General features: G+C 47.4%; 1 protein-coding gene and 1 long non-coding RNA gene across 2 annotated transcripts; both read left to right on the forward strand.

Annotated features, from left to right (window-relative positions):
* Positions 1-4940: 4940 nt before the first annotated feature.
* Positions 4941-12504, forward strand: LOC126985332 (uncharacterized). The gene is made up of 3 exons (XR_007738547.1): positions 4941-6161; positions 11479-11557; positions 11750-12504. It is a non-coding gene; the product is annotated as an uncharacterized LOC126985332 (long non-coding RNA).
* A 630-nt stretch (positions 12505-13134) lies between these two features.
* On the forward strand, positions 13135-20167 carry LOC126985333 (ribosome-binding protein 1-like). The gene is made up of 6 exons (XM_050840088.1): positions 13135-13899; positions 16517-17385; positions 17589-18062; positions 18228-18402; positions 18949-19185; positions 19915-20167. The coding sequence occupies exons 2-3, from the start codon at positions 16800-16802 to the stop codon at positions 17603-17605; spliced, it is 603 nt and encodes a 200-aa protein (XP_050696045.1). The 5' UTR covers positions 13135-13899; positions 16517-16799; the 3' UTR covers positions 17606-18062; positions 18228-18402; positions 18949-19185; positions 19915-20167.
* The last annotated feature ends 5506 nt before the right edge of the window (positions 20168-25673 follow it).

Raw genomic sequence — 25673 nt, forward strand, 5'->3', positions numbered from 1 at the left:
CTACGCACTACTAATAATAATAATATTACTTTTTTATTACTACTATTACTATTACTACTATTTCTATTACTACGTACTACTACTACTTCTACTACTACTACTACTACTATTACTACTACTACTAATAATAATAATAATAATAATAATAATATTACTTTTACTATTATTACTACTACTACTACTACTACTACTACTACTACTACTACTACTATTACTACTACTATTACTACTACTAATAATAATAATATTAATTTTACTACTACTACTACTACTACTACTACTACTACTACCATTACTACTACTATTACCTCCACTGCTATAACTATTGGTACTGCTACTACTACTGCTACCATTATTACTACTGCAACTACTAATTCTGATACCACTACTACTCCTACTACTACTACTACTACTACTACTACTACTACTACTACTACCTCTGTCTTTGCTAATTATTCGACTACTACTAGTACTACTACTTCTACAACTACTACTACTATAATATAATCAGTATTTCACCTTTGTATATATAACCATAATTAGACAGTTATTATTGTCTAGTTCCACGTCGCATCCATAATTAATTCTTGTCTGTCAGGGAGGACCGTGGCTAATGTTAATATGAATATGTGTATATGGATAGTAATGTAATATGTATGATTAGCGATACACGTTAAATTATACTTAACTCACACACACACACACACATACACACCACTCTCTCTCTCACACACACACACACACACATGACCCTTAACTATAAGCCTGCCCCGCCCCCTCCAATAGGCAAACAAGCGAACTACACGTACGGAACAACTATCGCTAACTATCACGCACACAAAGAAACGTTGGCGGGACTAGTGCGCGCCCCTCCTTTCTGCACCCTTGTACCTTCCCGCAGCTCTCAGTCTAATACAAACCATCTCATCGGCAGCAGTCTCCGTCCATCCTGGTTCAGTGTGTTGGTGACGGGAACTCTTCGCCTGAACCCGCTGCCCACGTATCTGCTGGGCTGGGGTCGATTCCCCTGCACCCTCGGCCAATGTGTTACGGCCCCCGACTATGTATCTCCCGGGTCTCAGTTCGATACCCGCCCTCAGCACTTCCATGTTATGTGTCTGTGTTAAACCGGCGGGTCGAGTCCTTAGCAAGCCACGTACCCGCCCACGTTAATGTTGGACGCGGTTCGAATCCCGCCCTCACCTACAAGCCCCGTCCTTAGCAAGCCCGTAGCCGCCCACGTTAATGTTGGACGCGGTTCGAATCCCGCCCTCACCTACAAGCCCCGTCCTTAGCAAGCCCCGTACCCGCCCACGTTAATGTTGGACTCGGTTCGAATCCCGCCCTCAACTACAAGCCCCGTCCTTAGCACGCCCGTAGCCGCCCACGTTAATGTTGGACGCGGTTCGAATCCCGCCCTCACCTACAAGCCCCGTCCTTAGCAAGCCCGTAGCCGCCCACGTAAATGTTGGACTCGGTTCGAATCCCGCCCTCATCTACAAGCCCCGTCCTTAGCAAACCCCGTAGCCGCCCACGTAAATGTTGGACTCGGTTCGAATCCCGCCCTCAACTACAAGCCCCGTCCTTAGCAAACCCCGTAGCCGCCCACGTAAATGTTGGACTCGGTTCGAATCCCGCCCTCACCTACAAGCCCCGTCCTTAGCAAACCCCGTAGCCGCCCACGTAAATGTTGGACTCGGTTCGAATCCCGCCCTCACCTACAAGCCCCTTCCTTAGCAAACCCCGTAGCCGCCCACGTAAATGTTGGACTCGGTTCGAATCCCGCCCTCACCTACAAGCCCCGTCCTTAGCAAACCCCGTAGCCGCCCACGTAAATGTTGGACTCGGTTCGAATCCCGCCCTCAACTACAAGCCCCGTCCTTAGCAAACCCCGTAGCCGCCCACGTAAATGTTGGACTCGGTTCGAATCCCGCCCTCACCTACAAGCCCCGTCCTTAGCAAACCCCGTAGCCGCCCACGTAAATGTTGGACTCGGTTCGAATCCCGCCCTCCTCTACAAGCCCCGTCCTTAGCAAACCCCGTAGCCGCCCACGTAAATGTTGGGCGCGGTTCGAATCCCGCCCTCACCTACAAGCCCCGTCCTTAGCAAACCCCGTAGCCGCCCACGTAAATGTTGGACTCGGTTCGAATCCCGCCCTCACCTACAAGCCCCTTCCTTAACAAAAACCGTAAGGGAGAGCGGTGATGATTCGGACAGTGGGATGGTCCGGCCATAGCACTTATTGTAAAGTGTATGGGAGTGAGTGCCGCGAGATTTTGTGTGAATGTGCAAAACTTTGTTGCCTTGGCCCACAAAGGGACAACCACGCCCTCAGAGCTGTTCTTTTCGATGCAAGTTCTATTTTATGTATTTTGCATCTCGTATGTAATATTTTGATGGTGTATCGTAAGCTCTCGCTTCAAAATCGTGCCAATTAGCGAGATGTAAATTATTTCGGTGACGCAGCGATGCCCGGCGAAGGTGTTGCCGTATAACACGATCACCCGTGAAGCCTCGTGCTGGCAAAGGAGTGACCACACATTTGCTTTTTATTGAGTCGTGATGATTCGGATGGTTGATTTTTTCATGATTTTTATATATCAAAGGAAGGGGCTTGTGAGACTTAAGCGACCTCCGGCAGCACTTCGAGGTCAACATCAGGACCTCGGAGCTCTTAAGTATACATTGAAATTATACGTATATATGTTATTGATGTGGTTGTGGTGACTATAGGGATGTGTGGTTGTGGTGACGGGATTGGTGGTTGTGGTGACGGGAGTGGTGGTTGTGGTGACGGGATTGGTGGTTGTGGTGACGAGAGTGGTGGTTGTGGTGACGGGAGTGGTGGTTGTGGTGACTATGAATGTGCGGTCTTGGCAAAAATACCGGTTTTCTTAAATAATACCAGCCCGCCTCTTCCCGGTATAAGTCATGATACCGATACAGAGAGAGAGAGAGAGAGAGAGAGAGAGAGAATTACAAAGAAAATCAGACCACACAGACCCCATGGTCCAGACTAGGTGGTCTGTCCTTAAACCTAAGTGATTCTACATTAATCAGATGGCTCCAAAACGTTGCTTTTCTACTCTAGTTAATATTAATTAAGTTCTAGGAAGTGGCGGTCGAGCTTGTTTTTAAAGGAGTCGGTCGTGTTACACTGGACCACTGACGGTGGGAGCTTATTCCATTCTCGCACTACAACATTGGTGAAAAAAATTTGGTGCAGTCTGAATTTACTTGTCTACATTTGAGTTTTATGCCATTGTTCCTCGCTCGCAAAGTGTCATCGATCATAAACAGTTTTGTTCTGTCTACATTCGTGGAACCATTAAGTATTTTAAAACATTCGATCAGTTTTCCTCGGAGGCGAAGTTTCTCAAGAGAGAACATGTTAAGGGTGGAAAGCCTTTCTTCGTAGGACGAGAGACAGAGAGAGAGAGAGAGAGAGAGAGAGAGAGGGAAGGTGTAGGTAACAGATTCTCGTGTCATATGGAATGCCTCCTATATCTCCTGTGTGTTGCCTCCCCCCACACCCAGGAGCTGCTGTGACAAAGGCCTGACTCGTGGGGGAGCGCCTGTGTGTTGCCTCCCCCCACACCCAGGAGCTGCCGTGACGAAGGCCTGACTCGTGGGGGAGCGCCTGTGTGTTGCCTCCCCCACACCCAGGAGTGGAGGCCTGACACACTGGGCGACCGCACTGATAACAACCTCAAAACTGGAGACTGAGATGCCGGGCCAGGAGGGGGAGACAACAAAGACAGATAGGTCAATTTAGGTCAAGAAATGCTGTATAAAGGACAAACAGTCACTATAATAGCAGCGATGATACTGTGCTTGGTTCAGTGTGTTAGTGAGGATAGATTATCATTGGTAGAGCGGGGCACCACCTCAGTGTAAGATATCGTTATTTATATTACAGCAACACTTACAAATTAACTCATCCCTTTCCCTTCAAGCAATAGTTCTAACACCTTTAATTTAATGATTGAATGTTTCCTTCCTTCTTTTTTCATTTCCTTGTTTTCTCTTTGACCCATTTTCTCTGATTCTTCATTTTTCTTCAGTTTTCTCTCTCATCCATTCACTCTCCTCCTCCTCCTCCTCCTCCTCCTCTGTCTATCTTTATTCCGTCCTTTCTTTTAATGTCTAACTTATCTTTTGCTTGATGTTCTTTCTGGTGGTCAAATCTTGCATATCATTTCCTATCATTCATTCTCTCTCCTCCTCCTCCTCCTCTGTCTTCATCCCTTCCTTCCTTTTAATAAGTCTTAAGTTATTTTTTGCTTAACATTCTTTCTGGTGGTCAAATCTTGCATCTCATTTCCTTTCGTTCATTCTCTCTCCTCCTCCTCCTCCTCCTCCTCCTCTCTGTCTTTCTTCATCCCTTCCTTCCTTTTAATAAGTCCAAGTTATCTTTTGTGTGACGTTCTTTCTAATGGTCAAATCTTGCATCTCATTTCCTTTCGTTTATTCTCTCTCCTCCTCCTCCTCTGTCTATCTTCATTCCATCCTTTCTTTTAATAAGTCTAAGATATCTTTTGCTTAATTAACGTTTATAATTCTTTCTGGTGGTCAAATCTTGCATCTCATTTCCTATCGTACATTCTCTCTCCTCCTCCTCCTCTCTCTATATATATCTTCATCCCGTCCATCCTTTTAATTAATGTCTAAGTTATCCTTTGAGTGACATTCTTTCTGGTGGTCAAATCTTGCATCCAATTTCCTATCGTCCATTCTCTCTCTTCCTCCTCCTCCTCCTCCTCTGGCTATCTTCATCCCTTCCTTCCTTTTAATTAATGTCTAAGTTATCTTTTGCTCAAGGTTCTTTCCAGTGTGTTTGTGGTGCCCGGCTCTGCTTGCTAGTTTGTTTTGTCACTATAATTGTCAATCCTAGTTTTTGTCACTGTATAATTGCCAGTCCTAGTTTGTTTTGTCACTGTATAATTGTCCGTCCCAGTCAGGCGCCTCTTCCATGTAAAGATATCGGCAGCTTCAAGCCTTGCCGATATCTCAATCCGTACGTGAATGTAAATTAACCGAAATCCTTGTTACCAAGCCCTGCATGGTGCTCTCTCACATAATGCTTCTTTAAATTTTCAATCTCACTTAACTTCCGGGGTTAGTACTATATTTTGCCATGAGTTAACTCCCCGTGATGGCCAGTTTCATGTACTATATATAAGTAATTTGCCTTTTGCATGGCTATAATTCTGCATCCGTGTCTAAGGCCCAGTTTCACAGTTCCTCATGATGGGTTAGTAAGCTCCGAAACCAATACCAGAGCCTTCGAAATTTCCTTGTACGGTGTCTGGAGTTTATATTCAAGTTCACAAATTTGACGAGACTATACAGGAAAGGTCTTATATTGTCATGATACGAAGGAAAGGGAAGAGAAGGGAGATGAGATTGGGAGACGAGTGAGCCGAGATCCTGTTTATATTCAAGTTCACAAATTTGACGAGACTATACAGGAAAAGCTCTCTGTTTATGATATGAAGGAAAGGGAAGAGAAGGGAGATGAGTAAGCTGAGATCCTGTTTATATTCAAGTTCACAAATTTGACGAGACTATACAGGAAAATCTCTGTGTTTATGATATGAAGGAAAGGGAAGAGAAGGGAGATGAGTAAGCTGGGATCCTGTTTATATTCAAGTCCACAAATTTGACGACACAATACAGGAAAAGCTCTTTGTATTTAGTGTGTCATCGAAGACCGCGCCATTTTGAACAGTATGGGATTCTATAGCTTGGTTCGGGAGTGTTACAAAGACCATGATGGACTGTGGAAATGGCCCTTAATGTTCCCTTTTCTAATATGCCTCTCTGTTTTTGCAGGATGCCGCGGACGGACCATGCAGAGGACTCATCGCGACGACACCAACGGTTTGGTTAAGTGGGTTCTCTTGTGTGTGCGTCTGTGTGTGAATGGCAGGCCTGTCGTATGATTGTGTGTGTGTGTGCGTTGGCGTTATGCCTTCGCGCTATTATTTTGTTAGGATGTATTTTGTGTGTGAACTTTTTGCACGTAATCTTTTTTTACACCCATAGCTAGCGTTTGTTTGTGTGTTGCTGTGTTCCGGGAGATGGGCGCCGGGGGACATGGGCTTGGGGGGGCGCACGTGACCACCTCTGTCCGTGATCTCTTCAGCTGGGGAGACCGGTAAGCATTTTGATATAGTTGTGTGGATAATGGATATTGTTTTTTACAGCTAAAGAAACCGCTCAAGGGCAACAAGAAAATAGGTTTAGAAAAATGCTGTTAACCCCTTCCCGGCGGCAGGGGAGACGTATGTTCTACCCCCCAAAAAATAGGTTTATAAAAAGCCTGTTAACCCCTTCCTGGCGGCAGGGTAGATGTATGTTCTACCCCCCAAAAAATAGGTTTAGAAAAAGCCTGTTAACCCCTTCCCGGCGGCAGGGGAGACGTATGTTCTACCCCCCAAAAAATAGGTTTAGAAAAAGCCCATTAACCCCTTCCTGGCGGCAGGGGAGATGTTTGTACAACCCCCCCAAAAAATAGTCTCTGTATAGATGCTGTTGATGTTCATCTGTAGTGCGGCCTGATGAACGAGCCTCCCATAACCCACTTAGCCAGTGGGGTACCTCTTTGGCCGACTCGGTAAGGAGTGGCTCTCCCGTCACGCTGGTCACGGGTTCAATCCCAGGCAGCCGGGGAATACCCTCTCCCTGTTGTGATTAATTTCCCGTGTGTTTCGATACACGCAGAGGACGTGTGGGACCGAGAGAGTAATAGAAAATCTCGTCATTAAACATCCATATGTGTATATAGATTCCCCGCAAGTGGGCATTCCAGAGTGACTTTTCTATATCGACTCTGCCGCAAAACTGAACAAACATTTACATCTATATATAGATGTTATTTAACCATTTCGTTGCTAAGCGCTCGCAACGAGACTATCCCCTCAGGCGCGCTCGGACACCCCAGCAGGGGAAGGGAATCTCTCTTAACCGCTGTATCTCACAAACTATTCATCACAGTTACAAAACAAAACCACCATTGGAAAGAGGAGGCCAAGATCTATAAGATTCAGTAATGTAAGCCTCTCCTGCGAACCTACAGGCACGTTCAGGGGGTGTTGCCTGTGAAGACGTACATTTCTACGTGCGCGACGGTCAGCTGTAAGACAACTACTGTAGATCTCTTGATGATGGGGTGCTGGCAGGGCAGTATTGACAGCTGAAAAATGTACAACTATTTGGTCAAAGAATCAGTCAGGTGAAGCTATGTAAAAATGTCGCTATATTGGACAACAATTAACAGCCACCAGTTGCTCGTCTATGATAATAAAAGAAACTGGGAAAAAATGCAAAAGTTCCCGGTGTCAGCTGACGTGCGTTGCATATCCGACAGAGACCAAGGGTGACTGTCCTTCAGAGGCAATGTCGGCAAGTGTCCGGGGGTTGAGATGCCCAATGGCGATTTATTTTGTTAATTTTCTCAGTAGTAAGGAATCGTCTATTTTTATTTTATTTTTTATTTTTTTACGTTGCTGCCTATTGTGCCGGCAGGCATCTTCCCGGTCGGGCCTGATGGTCGGCCCAGCCCGTTCTGGCGCAGGCGAGTGTTTATAGTGGCGCCATGCTGCTATCTAATGTGGGCAAGTGAGAGCAAACGTCTATACACTGACGCGCCGACAAAAAGTCCCAATTTCCAAACGTCACTATATAGATCCTCCGCCGGGAAGGCCTTAACCCGTGGGCGTCGGCAACGGGAAAGCCGAGAAGTGGCCGAGAAACGTCAACATTACCCAGCATTTGGAGACACAGAAAAGAGCATGGAACGTACATCAGAGTACCTTTTTTTATTTATTTATTTATTTATTTTTTTTTTTTTTTTTACATCGTTGCCTGTTGCGCCGGTAGGCATCTTCCTGGTGGGGCCTGATGGTCGGCCCAGCCCGTTCTGGCGCAGGCGAGTGTTTATAGTGGCGCCATCTTGCTCCTCTCGTAACCACAAAGCCATTAAGAATATTTCCTTCTGCTCAAACTCCATTCTGTTTGTGTGGTGTTTGTCACAAAATAAACAGTCTTGTGGCATCTAGCCGAGAGTCACTTGTCAAATGCAGAGAATTTGACAAGTGGTTACTGTGTGGATAGCTAATTCAGTCTGCCAGGACCTTACAGCACCACCCATGACAAAAAGCCCACCTCAAGATCACTCACCCACCACAATGACCCAGGGCATGCATGGTGGGTTGCGCTATGCCACCATCGCCTAGAATTACCTCCAATTAGGTGTTTTATGGCGATCCCTTTTTAGGCTCCACCATACCACAGCCATGACTCGTGAAAGCCCAGAAAAGGGTCTGCCGATGTTCTTGGGTTAGTCGCTGCTCCTTCAGAGGCAAAAGTTATGAGCGGCTGAAAGAGAGGTCAGTTTCGGGAGGAGAGGCGTCTCGATACGTCATTCCTCGTGAGAGAATTCAAGTCAAAGGCAGGAGGAGATATAGACACAGGAAGGGTGCCCCAGAGTTTACCAGTGTAAGGGATGAAAGAATGAAGATGTTGGTTAACTCTTGCATAATGGGTTTGGACAGTATAGGGATGTAAGAATGGGGATGCTGGTTAACTCTTGCATAAGGGGTTTGGACAGTATAGGGATGAAAGAATGAAGATGTTGGTTAACTCTTGCATAAGGGGTTTGGACAGTATAGGGATGAAAGAGTGGAGATGCTGGTTGACTCTTGCATAATGGGTTTGGACAGCACAGGGATGAAAGAATGAAGATGCTGGTTAACTCTTGCATAATGGGTTTGGACAGTACAGGGATGAAAGAATGAAGATGCTGGTTAACTCTTGCATAATGGGTTTGGACAGTACAGGGATGAAAGAGTGGAGATGCTGGTTGACTCTTGCATAATGGGTTTGGACAGTATAGGGATGAAAGAGTGGAGATGCTGGTTGACTCTTGCATAATGGGTTTGGACAGTACAGGGATGAAAGAATGAAGATGTTGGTTAACTCTTGCATAATGGGTTTGGACAGTACAGGGATGAAAGAGTGGAGATGCTGGTTGACTCTTGCATAATGGGTTTGGACAGTATAGGGATGAAAGAGTGGAGATGCTGGTTGACTCTTGCATAATGGGTTTGGACAGTACAGGGATGAAAGAATGAAGATGTTGGTTAACTCTTGCATAATGGGTTTGGACAGTATAGGGATGAAAGAGTGGAGATGCTGGTTGACTCTTGCATAATGGGTTTGGACAGTACAGGGATGAAAGAATGAAGATGCTGGTTAACTCTTGCATAATGGGTTTGGACAGGACAGGGATGAAAGAGTGGAGATGCTGGTTAACTCTTGCATAATGGGTTTGGACAGTACAGGGATGAAAGAATGAAGATGCTGGTTAACTCTTGCATAATGGGTTTGGACAGTATAGGGATGAAAGAATGAAGATGCTGGTTAACTCTTGCATAATGGGTTTGGACAGTATAGGGATGAAAGAGTGGAGATGCTGGTTAACTCTTGCATAAGGGGTTTGGACAGTACAGGGTATATGTAACAATATTATTTGTATACGTGTGAAAATTTATTTAAATGAGTATATAATGTTAGTAATTGCAAAAATGATTATATATGCATAATAGAGGAGATAAGTGATGATTTGACCATTTTTAGTTAAGAAAAATTCAGTTAAGTACGTGAGAGATAGAGATGGAATTTATATATTCTTAAAAATACTTAAAACTACTTATCCTCCCTAATTTCTACCTTTCCCGTACTTAATTAAATTTTGGCATTACAATTTTGTTGACCTTAACCCGGTGGTGGTGGTAGCAGCAGGGGTCATGTTTCTTAATGGTCCCTCCAAGCGAGAAAAATGAGAAAAATCACCCCGCTCACAAACCATTTCATAATATATATCAAAGCATTTGGGATCAGATTATGTATCATCCATTTTGGGGAGTTTAAATCATGGCACAAATTTGGCCTGTCGCTGCTACACGGTAAAGCCACAAATTTGGCCCGTCGCTGCTACACGGTAAAGCCACAAATTTGGCCCGTCGCTGCTTCACAGTAAAGCCACAAATTTGGCCCGTCGCTGCTACACGGTAAAGCCACAAATTATAGCCTTGAGCATTCTGGACCATCTAGAAAAGCATAATTTAATTCATGATTCACAACATGGGTTCACAAAGGCCCTTCTACACTAAAGTGATCGAGGTGGTTGACCGAGATGAAAACTATGACATATTGTATCTAGATTTCAGTAAAGCGTTCGACAAAGTTCCCCATCACCGGCTATTACTAAAATTACAGGCTCACGGCGTAGCTGGTAAAGTTTTGAACTGGATCAGGGCGTGGCTCAGTGGTAGGAAGCAGAGAGTTCGAATCAATGGTAGGAAATCTGAATGGGGCAGTGTTACGAGTGGAGTCCCTCAGGGGTCGGTGCTGGGTCCTCTGCTTTTTATTATTTACATCAATGACTTGGACACAGGAATTAGTAGTGATGTCAACAAGTTCGCAGATGACACCAAGGTCGGTAGAGTAATCCAATCAGACAGGGACGCTAGCGTTCTCCAGGATGAGCTTGACAGACTATATGATTGGGCGGGGAAGTGGCAGATGGAATTCAATGTCGGGAAGTGTAGCATTCTGAGTGTTGGCAGGAATAACCCCTCACACAATTACTCCTTAAATGGCACTCCTCTAAGCAGGTCTGGGCGTGAGAGAGACTTAGGAGTCCTAGTGAGCGCTGGCCTCCGTCCTAGGGCTCAATGCATTCAGGCCAAAAATCGTGCCAACAGAGTACTTGGTTTCATCTCAAGGAGCGTGAGCAATAGGAGCGCTGAAGTCATCCTCAAACTTTACTTAGCACTAGTTAGACCTCATCTCGATTATGCAGTTCAGTTCTGGTCCCCCTACTATAGAATGGATATCAAGGTGTTAGAATCTGTACAGAGGAGGATGACAAAGATGATTCAGGGGGTGAGAAACTCGCCTTATGAAGACAGGCTGAAGCAGTTAAATCTACACTCTCTAGAAAGGCGAAGGTTGCGAGGAGACCTGATCGATGTTTATAAATGGATGAAGGGATTTAATGAAGAGGATGTCAATAAGATTTTGATAGTAAAAGAGCCAGGTAGGACGCGTGGCAATGGTTTTAAGTTAGACAAATTCAGATTCAACAAAGACATAGGCAAGAATTGGTTTACTAACAGAGTGGTGGATGAGTGGAACAGGCTTGGGGGCCATGTTGTGGGTGCCAATACCATAGATACATTCAAGAAGAGGTTAGATAAAGCCATGGCCTTGTATAGCCTAACCAGCCTATTTTTGGGGGGTTTAAATATCATGGCACAAACTTGACCCATCGCTGCTACACGGCAAAGCCACAAACTTGGCCCGTCGCTGCTGCCGGGTTAATGGAGCAGCCACCTGTGTCTGAGCCAAGATGTCTGGATGTCTCCGCTGCTGCCTCTCCGCATGTCTGAGTCTCCCTGTACTTCCAGCGTGTTGCCCCGGCTGGAGAGACACGTCGATGGAGGTGGTAGCGTGTGTCGTCCCTTGCCTGTATCCTCTGGCGTCCAGGTAAACAATGATAATGATTTTGATAATACCAATAATAGTAATGAATATAACAATACCAATAACAGTAATGAAATGATAGTCGGTCAAATAACGAGATCATTAAATACTGTTGCTCTTGTATAATTTTCATAGTGTGTCTAATTCTCCGTCACGGTCTCCTGGGTTGTGTCTAAGTCGGTCTTGTTCTTTCAGAGGCGCGTAAGTGGAGAGCATCGGCGCAGCGCGGGAGCAGCACGTCAGGGTGTAGGGTGTTTGTTTAGCTGGTGTAGGGTGTTAGGGTGTTAGGTGTAACAACGGTTGGCTCTTTCACAGAACGGGTGTGATTCCGTTCTGCGTTTGAGTCTTCCACCTTCAGGCGGTCTCCCTCCGAGATGTCTGAAGTTTTTTTTGTCGGTTTTCTCCGTAGGAGGAAGCCGACTCTAGCTACTCTGGCCTCTCTTCCGGGGGTCAGAGCGGTCGGGCTCTGCTTGGCCAGGCGTGTTCTTTCGCGTTGTCTCCGCCGACGTTTTGCCAGACTCTTCCGTACGGTTGAGCCTGGCTTTTTTATTAGGTGGATCAGGCTGCCTTCTTCCAAGGAGTCTGATGGGAGTGGAGTCTTTTTTTTGGTGTATGTCTGTGGGTGCTCAGTGGGTAAGGGCGGGTGGGGTAGAATGGTTGGTGGGCTGGAAGTGGGTTGGGGGATGAACCTTCTGGGATTTGGGTTGTGTCGAGCCTTACCGCCTGGTGTGTTGGGTAACCTTCACGCCAGGGGGGGGGTGCCAAGACCATATCCATTTCCTGGGCAGGGCGATTCCCCTTTCCCATGCTAACTGGCCCTCCTCCGTCTGCCTCCCCAAACCCCCGCTGAGTGCTTGTGTGTGTTATTTTTATTTAGGATGTCTTTTTTTTCTATGCCTTTTTCCCGTGTGTTTATACCCAATAGCTAGCGTGTGTGTGTGTGGCAGTCCGGAGGCTGAGGCGAGGACATCACATCACGTCACTGGGTATATCTACGGTATTTGGTTTAGTGTGTGCTGTGTGTGTTTGTGTGTGTGATGGCAGGCCTGCCGTGTGTTTGACCTTTTGCTGTGTGTTGCTGTGTGACTGCTAGGATTTCATTTCTATGCATGTTTTTTTCCCCATAACCCCCTTCCTCCCTAGCTCTTTAGCTGTTGTCCCTGGCGAGGTGCTGGGTGGATGCTGCCGGGCGATCAACGGCGGTGGCGGTGTGCAACGCGGGAGCTGCTGAGGTTTAGGTAGCACTACGGTGCAGGTTATGTAGGGTGTGTGAGTTTTTTTTTTGTGTGAGTGTCTTTTTTTTGTGTGGGGTGTTGGCGGGGGACTTAGCTAATCACTGTGTCAGGAAGGCATGGGCGTGGCCGTCTGTCCATCAGGCCGACGGGCGGGTGTGCCACCTGGCAGTCAGGCTAGCAGGTGACAGGCAAGCTATCTGGTGGTCAGGCTGTCAGTCGGGCCATCAGATAGGTAGGCAGGCCACCTTGCGGTCGGGTTGTCGGGCGGGCACGCCACCCTCGGTCAGGTAGGCAGGCAGCAGCGTCTACGCTGAGCCGTCTGACCCTCGCGTCTGAACGCACGGAACCCGTACGCTACGTTCCGCCGCACTGACGCTCGTCGTACCTCTGCTCGCACGCTTGCGGGCGGGTGGGGGGCGGGGGGCGGATGGGCGGACGGGCGGGCGTACGTGGGAACGGGCGGGCGGACGGGTGGTCGGGCGGTTAGGGAGTCGGAGCAACGCTTGAAAGACGCGCAGATAGATGTCAGATTCTCCCGTAGGGAGGTCTGGCAAGGTGATAGTTTAGGCGGCAGAGTTTTACGCGGGCCAGTCTGTGTTAGAGCTTTGTCGCCAGGGTAGCTCCTTCCGAGCTGCCCAAACTGAGGGCCAGTTTTCCTCACAGGAGGAGGCTGGTGGGGCCTAGGGTGTTAGGTGTTAGGGGTACGACGGTTGGCTCTTTCACAGAACGGGCGTTTTCCGTTCTGCGTTTGGGTCTGCCGCCTTTGGGCGTCTCCCTCTGAGATGTCGGTTAGGATTTCTTTTTTTTATATGTCCGTGTGTGTAACTGTTGCCTTTTAGCCTGTTGTGTTCCTGAGCAGCAGAAGAGGAGGCTGTGGTGACCCGCCCGATGCGGAAGGCTTCTGGGCCCTGTCGGCGGGGGCGCACCTCTCTGGCTGACTGGTTGAGGGAGGGCTTCTCGTCTGGCCGGCTGCAAGTTCAGTCCCAGGATTGAACCCATGGCTTGCCAGATGGAGGGCTGCTCCTTTGACCAGGTGGCCGGGGAGGCGCCCCCTCGCTGGGCGGGGTCTGGGGGCCCTCCGTCTTGGGGAGGTCGCTGCAGCAGGAGGAGGTAACTACCGCTGGTTTTGTAAGGCATTGTGGTTGAGAGCACCTTGCAGCTGTAACGCGAATTTCGTTCCGTAATAAACAATGTACCGCCATGCTGCCTGTCCTTCCTCCCTCCCAGCACTGTGTATGTCTGTGCATGTGTGTTGCTTAATTCTCCCTCACAGCACTGTGCGTACGTCTGTGTGTGTGTGTTGCTCTGTCTGTCTCTCTCTCTCAATCTCTCTCTGTCTCTCTATCTCTCTATCTCTCTCTGTGTCTCTCTCTCTCTCTCTCTCTCTAGTTAGTTAAGAACAGGTAACGTTTGCCGTGAAAGACTACAGTATACATAAGACTCTACAATATACAGAAGACTCTACAGTATTTATAAGACTCTACAGTATGCAGAAGACTCATCAATATACATCCCAACCCTCCACGGCCGTTGCTGCTCCACCCGGGCATTACCACATCCACCCGGGTCCACAAGAAACCTCCACGGCCGAGCTTCAACCACAGAACACACCGCTACCGTTGATGAGGCTCCACGCCCCGGACCACAGCCATGTTAGCCTCGAAAATAGTCCTCGGCGCACTGATTCTGAGACGTCCTCGTGAGTGAGTGTCCTAATTACCTTCATGGATGATGTCGCAGGTATGCAATGGTTCAGGTGTGACGTCAGATATTTTTGTTATTGTGTCGTAAATGTCCAGTGATTATTTCCGAGTCCCTGAATGTCAAGGCTTCCTGTATACACCTCAATGTTTTCCTAGGTCTGCCAACTGGTCTCCTTCCCTCTACCTCCATTCTACTCTGTCTTCCGCCCAATGCCCATCAATGCCAAGGCTTCCTGTGTACACCTCAATGTTTTCCTAGGTCTGCCAACTGGTCTCCTTCCTTCTACCTCCAATCTCTTTCCTTCCCTTCCCTTCCCTTCCCTTCCTTTTCCCAGCACTGTGTCCTCCCCTGCTCTCTTTACATGTCCAAACCATCAGAGTCTTTCCCTTCTGAGCACTGTTTCCTACCTCCAATGTCTCCCAGCACTGTGTCCTCCCCTGCTCTCTTTACATGTCCAAACCATCAGAGTCTTTCCCTTCTGAGCACTGTTTCCTACCTCCAATGTCTCCCAGCACTGTGTCCTCCCCTGCTCTCTTTACATGTCCAAACCATCAGAGTCTTTCCCTTCTGAGCACTGTTTCCTACCTCCAATCTCTCCCAGCACTGTGTCCTCCCCTGCTCTCTTCACATGTCCAAACCATCGGAGTCTTTCCCTTCTGAGCACTGTTTCCTACCTCCAATGTCTCCCAGCACTGTGTCCTCCCCTGCTGTCTTCACATGTCCAAACCATCAGAGTCTTTCCCTTCTGAGCACTGTTTCCTACCTCCAATCTCTCCCAGCACTGTGTCCTCCCCTGCTGTCTTCACATGTCCAAACCATCAGAGTCTTTCCCTTCTGAGCACTGTTTCCTACCTCCAATCTCTCCCAGCACTGTGTCCTCCCCTGCTGTCTTCACATGTCCAAACCATCGGAGTCTTTCCCTTCTGAGCACTGTTTTCTACCTCCAATCTCTCCCAGCACTGTGTCCTCCCCTGCTCTCTTTACATGTTCAAACCATCGGAGTCTTTCCCTTCTGAGCACTGTTTCCTACCTCCAATCTCTCCAGCACTGTGTCCTCCCCTGCTCTCTTTACATGTCCAAACCATCGGAGTCTTTCCCTTCTGAGCACTGTTTCCTACCTCCAATCTCTCCCAGCACTGTGTCCTCCCCTGCTCTCTTTACATGTCCAAACCATCGGAGTCTTTCCCTTCTGAGCACTGTTTCCTACCTCCAATCTCTCCCAGCACTGTGTCCTCCCCTGCTGTCTTCACATGTCCAAACCATCGGAGTCTTTCCCTTCTGAGCACGGTTTCCTACCTCCAATCTCTCCAACACTCCCAGCACTGTATCCTCCCCTGCTCTCTTTAAATGTCCCTAGCAAATATTCCCCTCTCCCTGCCAAATCGCGCTCTCTCTCCCTGCCTCTATCCCTGCCAAATCACACACTCCCTGCCTGTGTCCCTGTCATATCTCTCCCTCTCTCCCTGCCTGTGTCCCTGTCAAGTCTCTCCCTCTCTCCCTGCCTGTGTCCCTGTCAAGTCTCTCCCTCTCTCCCTGCCTGTCCCTGTCAAATCTCTCCCTCTCTCCCTGCCTGTCCCTGTCATATCTCTCCCTCTCTCCCTGCCTGTCCCTGTCAAATCTCTCCCTCTCTCCCTGCCTGTCCCTGTCATATCTCTCCCTCTCTCCCTGCCTGTCCCTGTCATATCTCTCCCTCTCTCCCTGCCTGTGTCCCTGTCAAATCTCTCCCTCTCTCCCTGCCTGTGTCCCTGTCAAATTTCTCCCTCTCTCCCTGCCTGTCCCTGTCAAATCTCTCCCTCTCTCCCTGCCTGTGTCCCTGTCAAATCTCTCCCTCTCTCCCTGCCTGTCCCTGTCATATCTCTCCCTCTCTCCCTGCCTGTGTCCCTGTCAAATCTCTCCCTCTCTCCCTGCCTGTCCCTGTCAAATCTCTCCCTCCCTGCCAAATCTACCCTTTCCTCCTTACCTAACCAACCTTACCCTAGCCTAAGCTACCCTAATCTAACCCCTCTCTCTCTCTCCCCATCAGATCGGCAAGCCCATCCATGGTGAAAAAGCCTTGTCCTACCCGCGCTGAGGTGACCCATGTGGGCAACGCTACCATGGACAGAGGCTGTGGCTGAATGGATAGCGTGACGGCGCCGCGTTCAGGAGGACGCGAGTTCAATCCCCGCCCGGTGCCACCAAGCTGGGATTTTTCAGCCGCTGCCGAGTGGCTTAAAACTACCCACATGCCGTCCAGAAGACCACCTATCAACCCGGACTCTAGATTCTAGGATTAAAGATGAGCTCCGGGAGGGCAGCATGAGCCAATGCAAGATGGCGTCACTATAAACACTCGCCTAAGCCAGAACGGGCTGGGCCATACCATCAGGCCCCTCCAAAACAAGCCTACTGGTGCCCAGGGAGAGACTGCCCAGGGAGAGACTGCCCAGGGAGAGACTGCCCAGGGAGAGACTGCCCAGGGAGAGACTGCCCAGGGAGAGACTGCCCAGGGAGAGACTGCCCAGGAAGAGACTGCCCAGGGAGAGACTGCCCAGGGAGAGACTGCCCAGGGAGAGACTGCCCAGGAAGAGACTGCCCAGGAAGAGACTGCCCAGGGAGAGATTGCCCAGGGAGAGATTGCCCAGGAAGAGACTGCCCAGGGAGAGACTGCCCGGGGAGAGACTGCCCAGGGAGAGACTGCCCGGGGAGAGACTGCCAAAAGAGAGACTGCCCGGGGAGAGACTGCCAAAAGAGAGACTGCCCAGGGAGAGACTGCCAAAAGAGAGACTGCCCAGGGAGAGACTGCCCAGGGAGAGACTGCCCAGGGAGAGACTGCCCAGGGAGAGACTGCCCAGGGAGAGACTGCCCAGGGAGAGACTGCCCAGGGAGAGACTGCCCAGGGAGAGACTGCAGGTAAATAGACAGTACTAATAGTTAATAATAATAATAATAATAATAATAATAATAATAATAATAATAATAATAATAATAATAATAGATGAAAATATTAGTTGTTTATTTTATTAATTTATTTATATATTTTTTTATTTATATTTTTTCATTCATTGCAATCATTTCTCTACAATCACACCCGGCCTCTCTCCCCCACCCCATAGGTCTCCCTGCCGACTGACCGCCCCCACACCACACCCATCGCACTGTCGGAAGCTTCATTCAAGGCCACAGCATCAGCAATCACAGTCCGCTCCACCCACCTGGTCTCCAAGCTACTGTCCCTCCCTCGATCGGTCTCCAAGCTAGTGACCCTTCCTCGATCGCTCTCCTCAAATCGTAGGTTCGTGTGCCTGGTGGTGGTTTCTAAGGAGGTCTCTCGGTCTCTAGTCGTAAAGTAAACGTTCCTCTGTCTATCTGTGGTCTCTGAACCGGTCTCCGTGTGCTGTTAAGAGAGATATGATGGTTTTAATGAGTGGTTTCTCCAATCCAAGGTTCGTGTGCCTGGTGGTGGTTTCTAAGGAGGTCTCTCGGTCTCTAGTCGTAAAGTAAACGTTCCTCTGTCTATCTGTGGTCTCGGAACCAGTCTCCGTGCGCTGTTAAGAGAGATATGATTGCCTTCATGGATAATGTCACAGGTATCCAGTGGTTCAGGTGTGACACTGGATTTTTTTGTTATAGTGTCGCAAATATCCAGTGATTATTTCCGACTCACTGAATGTTTATCGCACGCAGTTTGTCTTTGAGTAAAAACACTAATTAATATCCATGATCAGTTAGGTTACGAACTCTCTCAATTTCAGGCTGGAGAACTACACAACACCGGTCCTCCGCTGAGTGGTTGATTGCCTGGTCTACCGGACCCTGGAGGAGTGGTAGATTGCCTGGTCTACCGTGGATATGAGTGGTTGATTGCCTGGTCTACCCCTGGATGATGCGGGTGTTCCTATGCAGGGGAGGACTCACACATGCGATAAGGTAAGGTTTTAATGGCTGGGTTTACAAGAGGTTTTAATGGCTGGGTTCACAAGAGGTTTTAATGGCTGGGTTTACAAGAGGTTTTAATGGCTGGGTTTACAAGAGGTTTTAATGGCTGGGTTTACAAGAGGTTTTAATGGCTGGGTTTACAAGAGGTTTTAATGGCTGGGTTTACAAGAGGTTTTAATGGCTGGGTTTACAAGAGGTTTTAATGGCTGGGTTCACAAGAGGTTTTAATGGCTGGGTTTACAAGAGGTTTTAATGGCTGGGTTTACAAGAGGTTTTAATGGCTGGGTTTACAAGAGGTTTTAATGGCTGGGTTTACAAGAGTTTTAATTGCTGGGTTTACAAGAGGTTTTAATGGCTGGGTTTACAAGAGGTTTTAATGGCTGGGTTTACAAGAGGTTTTAATGGCTGGGTTTACAAGAGGTTTTAATGGCTGGGTTTACAAGAGGTTTTAATGGCTGGGTTTACAAGAGGTTTTAATGGCTGGGTTTACAAGAGGTTTTAATGGCTGGGTTTACAAGAGGTTTTAATGGCTCTCAGGGTAAGGAGTGTTCTGATATGGTGCCTCCCCCCTCAACACCAGTCGGACGTGGAGACCCCCCCCTGAGCCTGACGGTGGAGCTGTGGGCCCTGCACCAGACCCCCCCCCCCACACACCACCCACAGCAGGGGCAGGCCGTTAAGACACCCCCCACAGGCTAAGACAGGGATCGAGGGACTTGAAGATGCGGGTTTTTGTCCATCTGCACAAGAATTGACACATGGTATTTAGGAGCAGTAAGTAGCCCTTGAACGGTCTCCTTTGTTGTAAAAAAAATATATACTTGGCAAGGCTTTCATTGGCGTTTGGGGCATTTCCAGGGGTAGTTTAATGACCCTGGTGGTAGTCTGCCCCTTTCTCTGCGCAATGAACTTGAAAAAACGCTCCTGATCAGCAAAAAGTGGAAGCTGTTGATGAGTTTATTCCTGTCCCACAAAACAAAACAGTGTCAGAGGTTCTTAGGCATGATCACAGAACCACTGCATACATGTTCTGCTGGAGGAAGACCCTGCTGACTCTTGTTGGGAGGAGACACTGCATGAGGGGTTATAGGAGCTGCGAGACATCCTTGTGGTCGGGGCACCTGTTCATTTCCGGTCTTACTTTGTGTAGATATTCAAGCTTTGCACCATAGGCCTGTATAATTCAAGAACGTCACCCTGGAGCTATCTCAATTTTGTTCTCGTTCCTTAACTTGTCCTGTTCTTCATATTTGCCGATGTGCGAAATCAAATTCATTATTATTATTATGCAGCGAGGTCATTGACAGAATCTGAAAAAAACTCTGCCCAGATGGAGAGAGTTACTTGCTATAGTGTTTGGGATTGAGATCTTCCATTCCCAGCAGAACAACAGAGATGACATTGTTGTAGAGACAGACCACAAGCCCTTGGAAGCTATTCTTAGGACGCCACATATTTGCCTCCACACCTTCGAGAGACTAACAAATGCTGATCCTTTCCCAGGGAGCGTCGGCGGAGATCGAGCTGGCGGAAGGTTGGCGGCTGGGTCACGCTCGCCATGGACAAGGAGTTCTGTGACATGCGCTCGGCTGATGTTGTTGACCTCGGCTACATCAGTCTTACTAAGGTGGTGGAGGTGTGGGACTACATCTACATCGACGACGGACTCAAGGAGATCGCCGAGACAACTACTACTACTATTACTACTACTATCCTTTATACTGCTATGTGTACTATTAAATCCTCTATACTGTTACTATGTGTACTATTGAATCCCTTATAATAGTACTCCCATGCCAGCTGATCGGTGATACAACTACTACTACTACTACTACTACTCAATCCCTGGTACGTACAATTTCATCATCATCACCATCGTATCATTTGGTCTGAGGTCCGTGTTGAGTCTTTCCGAGCGGCTGGACGCTTTATGGCTCTCCTCCATTCTACTCTGTCTTCCCCCCACTGCTCATCAATGCCAAGGCTTCCTGTATAAACCTTCTCCACGTTTTCCTAGGTCTACCAACTGGTCTCCTTCCTTCCACCTCCAATCTCTTTCCTTCCCTCTCCTTCCCTTCCCTTCTCTTCCTTTCCTTTTCCCAGCACTGTGTCCTCCCCTGCTCTCTTTACATGTCCAAACCATCGGAGTCTTTCCCTTCTGAGCACTGTTTCCTACCTCCAATCTCTCCAGCACTGTGTCCTCCCCTGCTCTCTTTACATGTCCAAACCATCGGAGTCTTTCCCTTCTGAGCACTGTTTCCTACCTCCAATCTCTCCAGCACTGTGTCCTCCCCTGCTCTCTTTACATGTTCAAACCATCGGAGTCTTTCCCTTCTGAGCACTGTTTCCTACCTCCAATCTCTCCAGCACTGTGTCCTCCCCTGCTCTCTTTACATGTTCAAACCATCGGAGTCTTTCCCTTCTGAGCACTGTTTCCTACCTCCAATCTCTCCAGCACTGTGTCCTCCCCTGCTCTCTTTACATGTTCAAACCATCGGAGTCTTTCCCTTCTGAGCACTGTTTCCTACCTCCAATCTCTCCAGCACAGTGTCCTCCCCTGCTCTCTTTACATGTTCAAACCATCGGAGTCTTTCCCTTCTGAGCACTGTTTCCTACCTCCAATCTCTCCAGCACTGTGTCCTCCCCTGCTCTCTTTACATGTTCAAACCATCGGAGTCTTTCTCTTCTGAGCACTGTTTCCTACCTCTCATGTATCCAATCACTGTGTCCTCCCCAGCTCTCTATGCCTTTTCAAACCATCGGAGTCTTTCCCTTCTGAGCACTGTTTCCTACCTCCAATCTCTCCAGCACAGTGTCCTCCCCTGCTCTCTTTACATGTTCAAACCATCGGAGTCTCTCTTCTGAGCACTGTTTCCAGGTCCTCTACTAAAATTCCCAGCACTGTGTCCTCCCCTGCTCTCTTTACATGTCTCTGCCAAATATTCCCCTGTCCCTGTCAAACTGCTCTCTCTCTCTCCCTGCCTTTGTCCCTGTCAAATTGCTCTCTCTCCCTGGACACCTGCCTCTGTCCCTGCCAAATCACTCTCTCTCCCTGCCTCAGTCCCTGCCAAATCACACTCTCCCTGCCTCTGTCCTGCCAAATCGCACTCTCCCTGCCTGTGCCCCTACCATATCTCTCCCTCCCTGCCAAATCTAGCCTCTCCTCCTTACCTAACCTACCTTACCCTACCCTAAGCTACCCTAACCCCCCTCTCTCTCTCCACCAGGTTGACAAGCCCGTCCATGGTGAAGAAGCCTGAGCCAGGGGGAGGCGGGTGAGTGGATGCAAGACAGCGCCACATGCCTGCCACCAAGCTGTATCAACCCGGACTCTAGATTAACTGGGCCGACCATCAGGTCCCTCCAAAACAAGCCTACCAGCGCCACAGGCAAAGATTAAAAAAAAAAGACTGCCCAGGGAGACTGCCAAGGGAAACTGCCCAGGGAGACTGCCCAGGGAGACTGCCCAGGGAGACTGCCCAGGGAGACTGCCAAGGGAGACTGCCCAGGGAGACTGCCCAGGGAGACTGCCAAGGGAGACTGCCCAGGGAGACTGCCCAGGGAGACTGCCCAGGGAGACTGCCAAGGGAAACTGGTAAGGGAAACTGCCCAGGGAGACTGCCAAGGGAAACTCCCCAGGGAGACTGCCAAGGGAGACTGCCCAGGGAGACTGCCAAGGGAAACTGGTAAGGGAAACTGCCCAGGGAGACTGCCCAGGGAGACTGCCAAGGGAAACTGCCCAGGGAGACTGCCAAGGGAGACTGCCAAGGGAGACTGCCAAGGGAGACTGCCCAGGGAAACTGCCAAGGGAGACTGCCAAGGGAGACTGCCCAGGGAGACTGCCAAGGGAGACTGCCAAGGGAGACTGCCCAGGGAGACTGCCAAGGGAAATTGCCCAGGGAGACTGCCAAGGGAGACTGCCCAGGGAAACTGCCAAGGGAGACTGCCAAGGAAAACTGCCCAGGGAGACTGCCAAGGGAGACTGCCCAGGGAGACTTCCCAGGGAGACTGCCCAGGGAGACTGCCCAGGGAGACTAACCAGGGAGACTGCCCAGGGAGACTGCCAAGGGAGACTGCCCAGGGAGTAATAATAATAATAGATAATGATATAATACACAATAATAATAGATGGAAATATTGGAGTTGTTTATTTTTTATTTTTTTATCTTTTTGTGGGATTTTTTTTCTTAAATATCTTTTTTGTATTTTTTTCCTCTCTCTCTCTCTGTGTTTGAGAATGTATATACTTAGAATATCTCGTTGATAAGGCTTTCGTAGGAGTTGTGGATATTTCCAGGGGTAGTTTTATGACCCTGGTGGTAGCTATATATAGTCTGACCCTCTCTGTACCTTAATTGAGCCTAATACAAGAGAACAGTCATTAGAATCCGATTTATAACTTTTTTTGGCCGGTACATAAAATCCCTGCTCGAGGTCACCATACAGCAAGAGGCGTAACGTACGTGTGGGTTTTCGAGCAAAATCTGGAAACCTATCTTCGTTAATGGGGCTATTTCCTTGCAAATGGGGACTTCCCCGGGAGAGAACGTCACGGCTAAGCCATTTCTGGTCTCGAAATTGCGATACAGCGCCTACCGGTCGAGATATGTCTAGTTCGTCTCTACCTCACAGTCCATCATTTCTCTGTCTCATAATTGTTGCCTAATGTCGAGTTGTCTCTTATCTCTGTGTGTTCTGTCTACCTCACAGTTAATTAATTCTTCCTCATATATATATCTTGATCGCCCTCTCATACACTTGTTCACAATTTTCCGTACATACCAATTAAGATCCATTTCTAATCGTCAGCCAACTCTAATATAAATTCTTTTTCCCACTCCTCTTTATAATAGTTCTGTCTCTCTTATTTCTGTGTTCTGTCTTTACCTCACAGACCATTATTTCTCTGTCATAATTCTTGCCTTAATTATGTCTAGTTCTGTCTCTTATCTCTCTGTGTTCTGTCTTTACCTCACAGTCCATCATTTCTCTATCTCATAATTCTTGCCTTAATTATATGTCTAGTTCTGTCTCTTATCTCTCTGTGTTCTGTCTTTACCTCACAGACCATTATTTCTCTATCTCATAATTCTTCCCTTAATTATGTCTAGTTCTGTCTCTCTCTGTAGACCATCATTTCTCTATCTCATAATTCTTGCCTTAATTATGTCTAGTTCTGTCTCTTATCTCTGTGTTCTGTCTTTACCTCACAGTCCATTATTTCTCTATCTCATAATTCTTGCCTTAATTATGTCTATAGTTCTGTCCCCCGTACATACCAAGATCCATTTCTAATCGTCAGCCAACTCTTATATAAATTCTTGCTCCCGCTCCTCTTTATAATAATTCCTTAAATTCCCTCATTTTAAACATACTACAGTTGCCCTTTATTTTTTTAGCACTTGTTCTCTACTATTGTATCTTTTTAGCTTCCTGGGTGCCTGCTCATCCCTTCTCCTTTGCTGTTTGCTTGCAACAATAAACTATCAATCATTCAATCAATCAATCGTCTTCCATCACTCGCCGAGCCTGTCCGTCAGTCTGCTGGTCAGTTACGTCACTTTTTCATAACTGTAATTCAGAATTGAGAAGTTAATTAAACACACCTGGTCATATATGTAGCGGGATTTTTTTTTCATTATTATTATTATTATTATTTTTTACGCCCTTGCACTGTCTCCTCTGTTGTAAAAAAGAACCTATCAGAAGGAGACATAATATAGAATAATAATTTCCAAAGGTCAAGGAGATTAATAGAGTTCTCATAAGGGTTTCCTAAGGTTCACGGTACAGAAGAAGGGTCAAGCTGCCACCAGGGTCATAAATCTACCCCTGGAAATGCCCACAATGCCTACGAAAGCCTTGTCATATATGTGATCTTGGACGACGCTAAGATCTCTCCTGTAGAAGATGCCGCGGTGTATTAGTCATCGAGAGAGAGAGAGAGAGAGAGAGAGAGAGAGAGAGAGAGAGAGAGAGAGAGAGAGAGAGAGAAGACGCATACCTAACTCTTGCTCACACCCGCGTTGTTACCTGATGACTGAGACCAATTAGAGAGAGAGAGAGAGAGAGAGAGAGAGAGAGAGAGAGAGAGAGAGAGAGAGAGAGAGAGAGAGATTAGTCATTCTCTCTCTTTTTTGTCATTATCACCATATCATCTACTTCCCTTCTTTATTATCTTCCTCCTCCTCCTCTTCCTTCTCCTCCTCCTCCTCCTCCTCCTCTTCCTTCTCCTCCTCCTCCTCTTCTCCAAATTAAATGAGTTCCGTGTCGGCATGTTACACTCTCTCTCTCTCTCTCTCTCTCGTGATGTAATATTTTTTTCTTATATTTACTTCAACCGCTTTTCGTAGTAGTAGTAGTAGTAGTAGTAGTAGTAGTAGTAGTAGTAGTAGACTATATAGTTGTTATATTTTCCTTTTTTCTTCTCCTTTTTCCTCTTATACGTTTTTCGTTCTCCTTTGCAATAAGAAAAGAATAGCTCGTGAAAATAGTTGTTAAAAGAATTCAATTGTTCTTCATTAATTATCAGGCAAAACGTAAATAAAGTAGCTCTAGCGGAACTTAAGAACATCCAAGGTATAATTAACTCTCCGCTGGTGTTAATGGTGCTCTTAATTACAGCTAAGGGTAATTATAAGGCGATTATTTGTGAATATTTCATTTTCCTCGATAAATTACTTTAGTCGCCCCTCGAGCAGCCTTACCAGGTTATCGTATTCAGCACTTCCCATATCTCAATTTCTGCCTAAAAGAGCTACATCTGTCACACACCCACACAAATTACGGTATTCAATCAGACTTGCCATTTAAAACATAATTATTTGATATACTTCATACGAGTGGAGAGAATAAATGAATTTGGCGCACATATGGGGAGGCTGTCCTGCCCCCGATGTCTCGCAAAAGTGGCCAGATTGCCGTACTCAGAACATTGCATATATCGGTTACAGCCTCAATACTTTTGTAGAAGCACAGATAACGACATTTAATTAAGGTTATTGGTAAATCTGTTAGGTATTGAAGCTCATTTGGGATATTTATGGCTCGGAAATCGAAAGAAATATATGGTGCTGCGTATTCAAAGCACTGCATATCTATCGGTTTTCAGACCTCAAACTGTCTTATCCACACCATTAATGAGATACAATTAAAGTTAGTGTAAAAAAAAATGAAGTATTGATGTTTCTCTATATACATATGGGCGAGAAACCTAAAAATACGACCTGCTAACAACGCCCATCTGGCAACGCCGCGTCAGT

This window comes from Eriocheir sinensis, chromosome 59 (genome assembly GCF_024679095.1).
Source record: "Eriocheir sinensis breed Jianghai 21 chromosome 59, ASM2467909v1, whole genome shotgun sequence".
Taxonomy (NCBI): Eukaryota; Metazoa; Arthropoda; class Malacostraca; order Decapoda; family Varunidae; genus Eriocheir; species Eriocheir sinensis.